Consider the following 13167-nt stretch of genomic DNA (forward strand, 5'->3'; position numbering starts at 1 on the left):
CTAAAAAATTTACTCCCTCCATAAACTAATATAAGAGCGTTTAGATCACTAAAATAGTGATCTAAACACTCTTATATTAGTTTACAGAGGGAGTATCTATATTCTATATCAATATAATAAGATTCAAAAGGGCAAATCAAAATAATCTCGACCATCAAATCAGGTCAATCCAACGATTTGGACTGCTCTGATGGTGAGTGCTGCAATTAATATCTACAAAATATGAACGTTAGCGCCAATCACACAATTAATCCGGAAATAATATCCTACCTAATATTTACATGCAATTAATGTACATGTTTAATTTTTTTAGGGGAAGTACAGGTTACTAGTGTCCTGAAAAACACGAAATTCGTACGCAGGACTAGCGATCAATTCAAGTCCTCCCTATCCAGGCAGCAGCGCGGTGGGCTTTGCCTTACAGTGTCCCGTTACATCTTGGGCCCTCTTCTTTTTCTCTGAATTCTATGGGCCTGAGGAACCGCTACGGAAATACTATCTGGGCCAGGCCTGCCAGGCGGACGCCGTGGTGAGATGTTTTTGTTTTTGAGCTGGTGAGATGATATTTCGGTTCCATGGATCCTCCCGAATGTAAAGAAAAACTTGCTCTCAAAAAAAAAAAAGAATGTAAAGAAAAACTGGTCGAAATTAGCAAGCCTGCGTAATTTCGTACGCCCGGAGCAAACCCCTTCCCCACCGTCTCCAGAAACCTCCCGACCCTTCCACACCCACTCCCCCTCACCTCCCCATCATCCCGGCGGCAGCCTCCTGCTGGCCCCGGCCTTCCCCCGCGGCGGCGACGAGCAGAGCAGCCGACGACGACGGCCTCCTCCGCTGCGCCCCGGCCCCGTTATTCCGCCGCCGCGGAGCCGTCCGTCCCGGGGCGAGGCCTCCGTGTTTCCGCCTCCGCTGACCGCCGCGGCATGCTTCCCCTGCGGCGCCTCTCCACCGCTGGTAATTTTCTCACTGGTAGTCTGTAGTTGAATTGGTGTATGCCTTGTCTGATTATTGTATGGGTGTGATAACCACGAATCGGAAGTGGCATTTGCAATTTATTGTTTCTAGCATACCTGAGACAGAGATGTATGCATTGTCTGATTGTTGGTATGACTGAGACAGAGATGTCACGATTGCTGTATGCATTGTCTGATTGTTGGTAGTTTGGTATTAGTTGAATTGGTGTACGCATTGTCTGATTGTTGTATGGCTGTGATAACCACAAACTGGAAGTAACATCTGTAATTTCTTGTTCCTACTAGACATATCTGAGACAGAGACCAAAACGGCTGCGATCAGGGCAGGCCTCGCAGGAACCCCACCAGGCCTTCAGCATCAAGTATTTGTTGTTTGATATCTTGCTCCATATCCAGGATCCAACAACCCTTCTGCATGCTTCGCTCGTGTGTAAGGATTGGTATAAAATCATCTCAGATCCTGGTTTCCTCAACCCTTTCCGCAAAAAACAAATTAGCCAGTTCGTCGGGTTTTTTGCTGAGTTTGATGGTGGGATGATATAGAATTCATACCGCTGCCACTGCCCCCTGAGTTTGCATACGTTGGCAAGTACCTATTGACTTCATTTTCGGGTGGTCTTAGAAATGCGCAAGACATTCGTGGTGGCTCTGTTCTTCTAAAACTGGAAGACTCGATCGCCATCTCCAATCCATTTATGAAGAGTTTCCGCACATTTCCACTAGCCCCACCTTTCCGGAATATTCATGGCCATCATTGTGGTGATTTTTACCTCTTCAATGGTGATAGCGTAGTCCGCGTGGTTATCATTGCCATGGCTAATCTTCTGCATATTCAGTTATGTGTTCTCGAGTCTAGTACTTGGATAGAGTATAGAAACACCGTTGATGTTGGTATTTCTCTTGGGGAAGGGCCCTTCTGTAAGACTGCGCTGTGTGTTAACCGCTTTATATATATGCTCTCTATTGATGGATTCTTAGTGAAAGTCAGAATGGAGGATTGTTCTGCATCTGTCATCCCTCTTCCAAATGGGTCATATGAATGGCGTTTTCAACAGATATGCCGATCGAATTATTCTGATTTCCTGTATGTCCATGTTGATGGTTTCGACATTCGAATATGGTCGTATTTGTCAGATACCTGGACTCCTGTCTTTAGGATTCATGTTCCTTCTATATTTGCCTGTCACATTGATATTGTGGAAAGCCTTAATTGTATTGAGTGGGACACGTCAAGGAGTGGCTGGGGGGAGTTTTTGACAATGTACGGTGTCTCCGATGGGGTTGAGCATATTATCATGGGGATTAATGGTGTTGAGCATTTATATCTACTGGATTCTATTAATGGAACAGTGACGTTAATTGGATCCAACGAAGAATTAATTGAGATTTCACCTCTTGGATCCCTTCATTTCCGACTTTAAAGGTTAGTTCCGCTACTATTCTTTCTATTCCAGCATTTTACTTTAATCTATGATTAGGCTTTGTTGACTTGCATGCCAAGTACTTCAGTAGTATCAATGAGTTGAAGCTATTCTAATTACATCCGGTCCACATCCTGTTATTATTAGTACGAAGCTCCAGTAAAAATGTAAATAGTGCTTTCATGGTCTGTTGTCACTTGATGATCTATTAACTTTTTGTATGTTATCTCTTAACTGGAACCTCTGCACCACAGCCTTTGCTGATTACTCCTAGGAAGTTAGCACACCTGCAGGACTGTAGTGCCTCACTGGCACGACTTATGATTGTCTTGATACATTTCTTCTTCTTTTTGACAGGAAAAGAGTGCTGAAATTGAATACGAATGTCTTGATATATTAGGTGATGTGTTTGATAGATCTGGCAACGTGATCACGAAAGATCATGCGTATATGCTCACTGCACTTTTATCCCAGCTGAGCTCCACTGAAGCAAGTGTCAGAAAAAAGACTTTCGTGCATTGGTATGGCTGAATGTATTTTACAGTTATTTTGATTGTTAATGGTTGCAATTGGTTGAACAATCATAGTTATTTATGGTGACTATAACTCGCTTCATGTTGCAGCATCGCTTGCTCCATGTTTGTCAGATCTATTAGCCAAGGCAACTTTGGAGGCTGTCCAATTGCTGAAAAAAAGAAGGCAGAAGTCTGAAATAACCCGAACGAATATCCAGATGATTGGTGCTCTAAGGTATATGCTTTGACCTTCTAACTGCCGCAAAAAAAAAGGTTCATAACAGCTTGTACTGAGCTATTCAACTTCAAGTTGGCTAGTTCAAACAGCGATAAAACATCTGTATAGAATGAATCTGGTTGGATATAGGATGGAAGGAACTAAAACAGATCCGGTTGGTTAGATTCATTTGATTACTGCAACTCATGTTATAATATAATTTATTATTTGACTTACAGCTGCTCGGTTGGATACCGGTTTGGACCACACCTTGCCGAAGCCGTTCCTTTGCTCATAAGCTATTGCACAAGTGCATCAGAAAATGATGAAGAGCTCCGTGCATGCAGCCTGCAGGTGAGAATTTATGTTCAGTTTTTACCTTAAATTGCTGTTACCGTTGCTTCTCTGTGGCTTTAAGTTATCTCCATCTTATAGGCCCTCGAGAGTATTATGCTCAGATGTCCAAGAGATATTTCCCCATATTATGAGGGTATTTTGAATCTTGCTTTGGAATATGTAAGCTATGACCCTAATATCACCGATAGCATGAAGGAGGATGCTCACGGTGAAGTTCAGGATGAGGAAGACGATGATTATGTTACTTATGTTCTTATAATACAGAAGCAGTGTTTCCTATTGATGTAATTGAAACATCCTTAATATTTTCTCCCAGTGAGAGTGCGTCTGAATACAAAGATGACAAGAATGCAAGCTGGAAGGTTCGTCAGGCATCAGCGAAGTGCCTGTCTGCAATTATTGTATCTTGTCCTCAGATGTTGTTTAAGATGTATCAGGAGGTATGTTTATGACAGCATGTTTAAACCAGCTTACTGCACTTTAACAATCTTGTTTGTCATGATCGCATGATTCCATATCGGCCATATTGTTATTGATGTTTCTGAGCTGATTCCAACCATTTATTACCTGTTTTGAAAATTAGCCACTCAATCGAGTGCCTCTATGGAACTTGGTGTAATTTGTTTGATTGTTCACAGGCTTGTACGAAGTTAATCAACCGCTTTAGGGAAAGAGAGGAGAATGTAAAGGTAACTGCATGGTATTTCATTGCTAAATTGGATTTGAATTGTCATTGTATATCAAGCTTACGAAGCTTCTCTTTGATCCTAGATGGACATTTTCAATACATTTATCGAGTTGTTACGCCAAACTGGTAATGTGACAAAAGGACAAGGTGACATTGATGAGTCTAGGTAAGCAAAATATCTGTTACTTTTTTTTACCCATCCTTGCCATTTATAGGATATATCAGAAGCAGTACACAATGCAGTCGTTTCTCTGTTTGGACTAATAGCCTAAGTGAGCCTATGTTGGTTAAAACTTGGCACGACTTCGTACATGGATGCAAAAATCATTATCTGCTTTTGACTTGTTATGGTTAGAGGGAGGTGATTGTGATCACAAGATATGCGCACTGAGCCTGTATTGTCAATTGGTATACTTTGCAGCCCTAGATGGTTGCTGAAGCAAGAGGTACCCAAAGTTGTCAAGTCTATCGATAGTCAGTTATATGAAAGATCAATCAAGACAAAGGTTTGTTCTTGAACTGTCTGGCAAAGCATCTGTCTGGACTCGTAATTATGATGTTATATTGTTTTGTTGGCATTTTCAGGTTGGAGCATTCTCAGTATTGAAGGAGCTTGTTGTTCTATTACCAGATTGTCTTGCTGATCATCTTGGGTCCCTTGTTCCTTGGATTGAGATGTATTTGAATGTTAGTGAGTTTCATTTGCTGTGTAGTTTCTTGTGCAGGACTTCTGTTTTAACTTGCCGTCTATTGTTTATAGGATAAATCTTATACCTCCAGCCTGAAGATTGAAGCCCTTGCATTTACTAGGATTCTTATGGCCCCACATTCGCCCTCTGTGTTTCATCCATACATCCAGGTATTGTAGCTATTATCTTTGATAAACCACTCGCGACAGTTTTGGTCGTTACTCATTAGTCATTACTGAACGCAAACCAAAATTTCCAGATATTATGTGATGCAATAGTATCTGCTATTGGAGATATATATTACAAAGTCACCGCTGATGCTCTACGGGCGTGCGGGGAGCTAGTCCGGGTTCTCCGTCCAAATTTTGAGGTCAGCCTTATACTCCATGTGCTGATGTTACAATCTCCCAGTTATGGTGATATTTAAGCTCTTGTTCTGCTGTTACACAGGCACGTTCCATAAATTGCAGGCCATATATTAGTCCAATCTATGAAGCTATATGGGCCCGCTTGGCCAATCAAGATCAGGTCTAACCACTCCCTCCCCTACGTACATACCCCCCTTTCCCCCCTTCCCCTCTCATGCTATTCTGTTTTGCCAGGAAGTTAATGAGTGTGCCATATCGTGCATGAGCCTTGTGATCGCTACTTTTGGTGATGGTCTTCAAAGGGAATTACCGTCATGCCTATCCTTACTTGTTGACAGGATGAGCTATGAAATAACACGACTTACAGCAGTCAAGGTAAGCAATTAACTGCACCTTCAGAACAAAACTAATAGGGACATTATGGTTAATGTTGAGTTGAATTTCAGTATTCTAGTCAATGGTAGACAAAAACAAATGAAAATGTTTTGATCAGTGCATCTTGCTGGGTTGCTGGGATAGAGATGGTTTTGCGGCGGGTTCATTGGTGTAAAGATACCGTTAATTATATACTATAATATATATTCCCTCTGTGTCATAATATAAGAGCGTTTTTGGCACAATGCCAAAAAAGCTCTTATATTATGGGACGAAGGGAGTACCAATATATTTGTGTGGGTCTTGTCCACAAGTTTAGTTGTATACCCTGTCATCATTTGCTTAATGCCCACTGGCGGCGTTTTCAGACTGTTATGTTTACTCTCTGTTTTACTGTACTAGGTGATTGCATGCCTGTTCACTGCTTTTTTTTGGTTCTGTTGCATTTTCAAAATGTTCATTCCTTTACAGGCATTTGCGGTGCTTGCGAATTCACCTCTTCGGATTGATCTTTCATGTGTCCTGGACCGTGTCGTTTCTGACCTTACAACTTTCCTTCGAAAGGTAGATATATAATATATACGCATTGTTTGTTTTGATTTTGTAAGTTGAAACATCCTATATGTTAAACAGGGCATCAAAACTGAAGACTAAGTTTTTTATTTTATTTCCCCCCTTCAACAGGCTAACAGAGCCCTTAGGCAGGCAACAACAGGAACCCTAAATTCTCTGGTTGTTACATATGGGGATCAAATTGGCCTGTCCTCTTATGAGACTATAATAGCTGAACTATCTATTCTTATAAGGTTTTTTTTCTTCCTTAGCTTTCTTCAACAACTCTCCAGTTTCTGCCTACCATGATGACTGATGTTGGATTATCTATTGTGGCAGTGACATCGACTTGCATATGTCTGTTCTTGCGTTGGAACTCTGTCGCACAATAATGGTCGACAGAAGTTCCTTCCAAAATGTTGGTTTAGCTGTGAGACATAAAGTTTTGCCTCAGGCCCTTATTTTGATCAGGAGTGCTTTGTTACAAGGACGAGCACTAGAGGTATAATATTCTCATATTAATTATAAGTACTTGATTTCTTTATTCCCCAATTGATGGAGGACATTGTTTCTGTTACAGGCGCTGCAGAAGTTTTTTACTGCACTGGTCCAGTCTGCAAATACAACCTTTGAAACTTTGTTGGGCTCCCTTATTTCCACTGCCAAACAGTCACAGTTGGGCGGCCTTGCCAAGCAGGCACTATCCTCTATTGCACAGTGTGTTGCTGTGCTATGCTTAGCAGCTGGTGATCAGAAGTGTGCATTGACTATTGAAATGCTCGAAGGCATTCTAAATGATGTCAGTTCTACTGATACTGTAAGGCTTTTCCTGATCATGCATGTCTTTTGTTCACCAGATTTGCACATTTATATCTGTATGTCATACTTGCGATTGTTGACATAACATGCCTTGCTTCATGCAAGTTAGCTTTATTGGGATGCTGTCTATTTGTTTCCTATGCATTCCGCTGTTCTTATATCATTATGTGTCTGCTGCTATTGGTGCTCTATAGTCTAATGATTTTTGAAATATTAAACTGTAATTAGTCAAATATTAATTACTTGATGGTAGGGTTAGTGCTTGGTTATGATGGGTGTCTGCAGATCTTTATTATTTGCCATGGGTTAACTGCATACCTATGTTTGACTCGAAGGTAAATTATGCCCTTCCCTTTGTCATTTGGTAATTACTTATAATTTGTTTTCCAGGCTAAACAACACATTGCCTTGTTATGTTTGGGAGAAATTGGAAGAAGGAAGGACCTCAGCAACCATGTTCAAATTGAGAACACTGTAATTGAATCATTCCAGTCACCTTCGGAGGAGATAAAATCTGCAGCATCGTACGCTCTCGGAAACATTGCTGTTGGCAATCTATCCAAGTATTTGCCATTTATCTTGGATCAGATTGACAATCAACAAAAGAATCCGTATCTCTTGCTTCATTCACTGAAAGAGGCAGGTTTCTAATGAATTCATGTTTCTAAAAGGCACCTCCCATAAGACTGCTGTTTAATTTTGTGCTCTTATGCAAAACCTGTTAGGTAATTGCATGGCAGTCTGTTGATCATACTGGCCAGGATGAGCTCCAGGACTCAAACATTGTGAAGATATTGGCGTTGCTCTTTAATCACTGCAAAAGTGAGGACGAAGGAGTTCAGGATGTGGTTGCTGAGTGTTTAGGCAAAATTGCACTTATTGAACCTAACAAACTAATCCCTGTTCTGAAGGTGTGAAGTGTCGACAATTAACAAAGTTACACCCCATGTTTCATTTACTCCATGATATGAGATCTAATGCGGCATTTCGTATAATTTTGTAGGAATGCACATCTAGCCCAGCAGCAAACACAAGGGCTACGGTTGCCATTGCTATAAAATATTCAATTGTTGAACGGCCTGGAAAGATAGATGCAATCATGTACTCTGAGATTTCTACTTTCCTTATGTTAATCAAAGATAGTGACATGGTAATTTTACTTGAAATAGTATTGACATCCTTACTAACCAATCTTCCTAAAGAAAGATTTGAAGATGACAAATTACATTTATTGTTTACACTTGCAGCATGTGAGACGTGCAGCTATCCTGGCGCTGAGTACAGCTGCCCACAACAAGCCAAATTTGATCAAAGGTCTTGTTCCTGAACTGCTCCCTCTTTTGTACGACCAGACTGTCGTGAAGGTATTATTTTCTGGTTTGGTTGCTTATTTCCTTTCATTAGTTATGATCTGGCGGTGCTACATGCAATTCACTGCTAGGTAGTAATGATTTCCTTCTTTGCAGCAAGAATTGGTTAGGACAGCTTTCGAGCACGTCGTTGATGATGGGCTTGAACTTAGGAAAGCTGCCTTTGAATGTGTGGACACATTGCTGGATAGTTGTCTTGATCAAGTGAATCCGTCGTCCTTCATCGTTCCTTTCCTCTTATCTGGTTTAGGTGGTAAGTACAGTTAAGACATTATATATTTCGCCATGGCATTTTGAGTGTGTTTGGTTGGTGCCTGGATTAGCCCTACCATGAAATGGGCAGACCATTGTATTTTTCGTCTGGCTTAGTTCGGTGCCAATTTCTTTGGCTATGACTGCCCCCAGCCATTCCTGTCATGGGTTCTTGCCAAATAATTGGCCAAGTGAAGGCACATGATTCCTTGGCCTGGACTGCATAGAACCAGTGATGTTAAACTTAACTTTATTGTTATGACAAGATAATTTTACATTTATTGCTTAGATTTTTTTGGGTTTTCTCAAGATATATGGTTCCAGATTATTAACTACAATGTATTTCTCTTGTGTTTCTTTCTAAACCCTAAGATGGTATATCACCTATATTATGATAATCTTGTGGAATGTTTATTTTCAACTGAACATACTAATCAGTTGTGCATCGTACTGCTTATTGCAGATCATTATGATGTAAAAATGCCCTGCCATCTGATTCTCTCAAAGCTAGCAGACAAGTGCCCCTACGCTGTTCTTGCAGGTTTGTTATAATGAAGGACCTTCAAAAGGGATGTTTCATATGTGGTGAACGCCTTTCCTAATATTAGTATTATTACCCTGTTTCAGTTTTGGACTCATTAGTTGAACCCCTTGAGGAAACTATTGGTGACAAACCGACGGGTGATGCAGTGAAGCAGGAGATTGATCGCAATGAAGACATGATTCACAGTGCTCTTCAAGCAATTGCTGCTCTAAGCCGCATAAGGTAAAGCTTGGATCTGCCCGGCTAGTTGACGACTTGTTCTGGTTTAGCTAAGATTTGAGCTGTCTGTCATCCTTTTTGTTGCTTGTCTATAGCCTTTACGCTTGTCCAAATAACAGTGTCGACTTTCATCTGCAGTGGCAGCGGCTACAGCATGAAGTTGAAGAATCTGATGAGCAAGATAAAGGCCACTCCTTCATTTTTGAATACGTTAGGAAATACGTGCACATGCCTGGGAAATTCGAGGCGATGATCCAGCCTCGCATTCGCCTTTTATTGGCTGAAAGGTTGCACGGCAACATGCGAGCAAAAGGATGCTGAAGTGCTTTGCCATCTGTCTTCCTGGTTTGTAGCTTAAAGGAGCGCCCGTCTCTGGTTCTTTGATTTTGAGATAGCTTACCACCTATGCCATGAAAGCCCCCCACGAACTAGCGCACAACTTGTGTGCGATTCCTTTGCAAATGTCTTGTACCATTTCGGCTAGCTTCCTTTTTTTTTTCTGTATTGTATCTCACAGAGTAACAAAAAAGAAGAAGCAACCATGCATTTAGTGCTGAGCAAGTTTATTAACATAGGTGGCAAATTGGTTAGTATTTGCAACTAACAAAAAATAACAGTTGCTGCAAAACAAAATAAAAAACAGAAATGAAATGCAAGCTGATTCTTTTTTTTTTTTGAACAACAAAAGGCGCACGAAGCATCAAATTCATTCAGCTCAGTAGCTCTTACAGCATGAATTGCAAAGCCCTGGACTTGAAATGTAGCTAGGAGGGAAAGTACAGGACAAGATATATGTCTATGAGCTGAAGCAAAGCAACATATTTCAGGTTCAACATTAGAACGTAGAACTTGATGAGCTACACTATGAGTGATTCCATTTAGTTTTTTTTTAAAGAGTGATTCCACTTATTTCCCTCGAAATATGAAACACTGAGATTGCAAATTGGATGCCTGCTTGAAGAAATCACCCAAAAGTTTCTGGGTGCTCCATGGGGTATTGGCCTCCACAATTTCACCTGAATGCAGCTAATGAGGCCAAGGATAGACAATCCATAAGAAAAGGTTGGTGAATGATGTTGAGCCTATTAGCCAGATGAGCCGCAAAAGAAAGTGCAAGTGCTTCTGCCTGTAGTGGAGAAGATGTAGCCGGAGATGAAGCTTGAATTTGCACATTTACTTCAAATTGATCCTTAGGCAACGATAGATAGACTCCTACTCCCGTAGCAACCGAACCTTGCGCCAATCCTGGAACTTTCTTACATCTGAAAGTCGCATCAGAGTAGATTTTAGGACCGGCAACGAGCAAATTAGATCTAAGAGTTCGTCCCTGTAGAGGAAGTTGATCAGGAGAAAGTTGAATTTGAGGCACCACATGCAAGCTAGACATATGACTAGAATCATCATATAAATAATAAGACAAGGCTTTTGCATAGAAGATGGGCATCGGAGGGCCATCAGGGAGCCCACGAGGCAGGGGGCGAGCCCAGGGGGGTAGGGTGCGCCCCCCACCCTCGTGGCTGGTGGGTGTCCCCCCTCTGGTATTTCTTGCGTTCAATACTTTTTATATATTCTGAAAAGTGCTCTCGTGTAGTTTCAGGACTTTTGAAGATGTGCAGAACATGTCTCTAATATTTGCTTCTTTTCCAGCCCAGAATTCCAGCTCTTAGCATTCTCCCTCTTCATGTAAACCTTGTAAAATAAGAAAGAACATGCATAAGTATTGTGACATAATGTGTAATAACAACCCATAATGCAATAAATATCGATATAAAAGCATGATGCAAGATGTATGTATCAACTCCCCCAAGCTTAGACCTCGCTTGTTCTCAAACGAAAGCCGAAATCAAAAAATATGTCCACATGTTTAGAGATAGATGTGTCGATAAAAATAAAATACGGCCATGAGGGCATCATGATCATTCTTAAAACAACACTATTCTGATCCTGGGATCAGAATAACTATTTGGATTATGGCTCGCCCTATATAGCGCCGATCAGATGTTCCCGAGTTCCCGAACGCTGGAACGAAGAAAAAAAAATCCTAAAATCTAAAAAGTGCATACGCACTATTTGGAGACATCGAGCGGCTGGCTCGCAGCCGCATGATCCGGCCATCACAAGCGCTATCTGATAAGGTCCCGGCCCACCCCACCGACAGCCTCTCTCTGTCTTCCCCGCAGCACCCGCGTCTCTCTCTCTATTCTCTCTCTCACTCTTCCCCACGGATCTGGATCAGAGGGGGCTCACCGGCCTCTCCCCTCAACGCCGACCACCAGGAGCCTCCTACTAACCGGCCACCACGCTCCACTGGCGGATCGAAGGAGGGGAGGACCACCCCGGCATGGCTCTGCCCCGAGGTCGTCGCAGCACCACCACCACGACGATTGTCTTGGCCGCACCACCACCAGCCTACTCCACCATGGCGTCCTCTGCAACTGCCCCGTGCTCCCTGGGCAACCAAATCCAGCCCCACCACTGCCGTGCCCTGCCGTCGTCGACGGGACGATGCGGCCGTCGTCTCCTTCCTCTGCCCGAGGCTGGTTGAGATCCTTTCTCTCCGGCTCCGATTGAGCCCACTACCCCCCATATGCTTGCTCTTTGATGATCCCCTCCACGCGTCTGGACGCCGTGATGGCGGAGGTGGAGGATCCGCTGGTCACGGTGGCATCTGATGTCTGTGTCGCACTGGCGGGGATGGAGCAGCCTCCGGCGGTGGTGGTGTCTGATGTGGTCTTTCTGGCATCATGATCTGTTGAGTGGAGGTGCAGCAGTGTCAGGTCCCAGCGCCGACTGCGATTCTGGCCTGATTCAGGCAGAAGGGTCCCGTGGGAGAGCATTGACACCTTCTCATCGGAAATTCGTTGACTGGACCATCATAGCCTAGCGATTCTGGCTGCCTGCATGTCAATACAATGTAGTAGTATTTGCTAGTAGTCCTGCTACATGAGTCTAGTTTATATTTACATTTTTAATGTTTGTTTTCCTTTTTCTAATTTAGTGCTAGTCTGCTACTCAGTACATGACTGAAGCAAACTAGTCCAATTCTATGTGTGTTTCATCTTCCTTGCAGAAACTGAATGATTGGGTGGTGAAATAGGTGTTTTCTTTAGTCAACTAACACTGTAACATTTGTATGTTACGGTTTTTGGGCGGCGATTTGAGTTGGAATAGGAGGAGGAAAGTACATAAGAGTATCGAGAGGATAGTTCTAATGTTATTGCTCAATCCTCTCAAAATGCATCTGTGTGGTTTCTGTGTTTTCTTGCATGCATATAAGTAACCAGTTGGTTAGTTTGTTGTCATAGTTGCACAGAAATACAAATGTAGTTGGATCATGCATATACATATCTCAGTTGGCTAGCCAACTTATGAAGTTGCACAGTGAGGGCTAACCAGTTGCACAAGCAATGGTATTCAGATGGATACACTATGTAAACCATGTTCAAGCAATATGTGTGTTCTTTTGGTTGCACACTCATGTGTGCTCTATTTTCACAAGGCATGCATTCATACATGAGTTTGCAAATCAAGGCAGTAAATATCCTAGCTGGCTTAGTCACACTTATGCAGTTGTACAGGGAAGGCTATATAGTTGGTTGACAACTAGTTTAGTTTTGGCTCCAATGCCTAAATCATGACCATGCAGTGTGTATGCTGATTTTTTGGTTGCACACTCATGTGTGATCTGTTGGCCATACAGTGCATCAAGTTGCACACATTTTGTTTTGTTTTGTAGGTGTGCTTTGGAAAATCAACATTACTTGCTTACCTCATGGCATTTTTTTGATATCAATTGTTTTTGCTCAT

General features: G+C 42.2%; 1 protein-coding gene across 3 annotated transcripts; it reads left to right on the forward strand.

Moving 5' to 3' along the window:
• The first annotated feature begins 649 nt into the window (after positions 1 to 649).
• Positions 650 to 9943, forward strand: LOC125526487 (cullin-associated NEDD8-dissociated protein 1). Of its 3 annotated transcripts, XM_087521826.1 has the most exons (26): positions 650 to 954; positions 1260 to 2397; positions 2753 to 2916; positions 3019 to 3145; positions 3367 to 3481; positions 3801 to 3924; positions 4123 to 4173; positions 4256 to 4338; positions 4594 to 4678; positions 4758 to 4859; positions 4933 to 5031; positions 5121 to 5231; positions 5312 to 5389; positions 5464 to 5604; positions 6076 to 6168; positions 6289 to 6410; positions 6496 to 6658; positions 6737 to 6973; positions 7366 to 7614; positions 7701 to 7886; positions 7979 to 8125; positions 8223 to 8339; positions 8442 to 8598; positions 9061 to 9138; positions 9225 to 9363; positions 9499 to 9943. In XM_087521826.1, exons 5-26 carry the CDS (start codon positions 3450 to 3452, stop codon positions 9611 to 9613), a joined length of 2709 nt encoding a protein of 902 aa, XP_087377952.1. In that variant the 5' UTR covers positions 650 to 954; positions 1260 to 2397; positions 2753 to 2916; positions 3019 to 3145; positions 3367 to 3449; the 3' UTR covers positions 9614 to 9943. The 3 variants fall into 3 exon arrangements, with proteins under 3 accessions (XP_087377952.1, XP_087377953.1, XP_087377954.1); XM_087521827.1 differs by lacking the exons at positions 650 to 954; positions 1260 to 2397; positions 2753 to 2916; positions 3019 to 3145; positions 3367 to 3481 and adding an exon at positions 3563 to 3692; XM_087521828.1 differs by lacking the exons at positions 650 to 954; positions 1260 to 2397; positions 2753 to 2916; positions 3019 to 3145; positions 3367 to 3481 and adding an exon at positions 3563 to 3643.
• The last annotated feature ends 3224 nt before the right edge of the window (positions 9944 to 13167 follow it).

Source organism: Triticum urartu, chromosome 5A, assembly GCF_056163025.1.
Source record: "Triticum urartu cultivar PI428250 chromosome 5A, HENAU_Tu73, whole genome shotgun sequence".
NCBI classification, from domain to species: domain Eukaryota; kingdom Viridiplantae; phylum Streptophyta; class Magnoliopsida; order Poales; family Poaceae; genus Triticum; species Triticum urartu.

Bases quoted from the DNA above. Each gene is read 5' to 3' on its own strand.
- LOC125526487 (XM_087521826.1), top strand. From the start codon at position 3,450: ATGATGAAGAGCTCCGTGCATGCAGCCTGCAG. The intron at 5,232-5,311 runs GTCAGCCTTATA...GCTGTTACACAG, and splicing joins TTCTCCGTCCAAATTTTGAG to GCACGTTCCATAAATTGCAG. The intron at 9,139-9,224 runs GTTTGTTATAAT...ACCCTGTTTCAG, and splicing joins CCCCTACGCTGTTCTTGCAG to TTTTGGACTCATTAGTTGAA.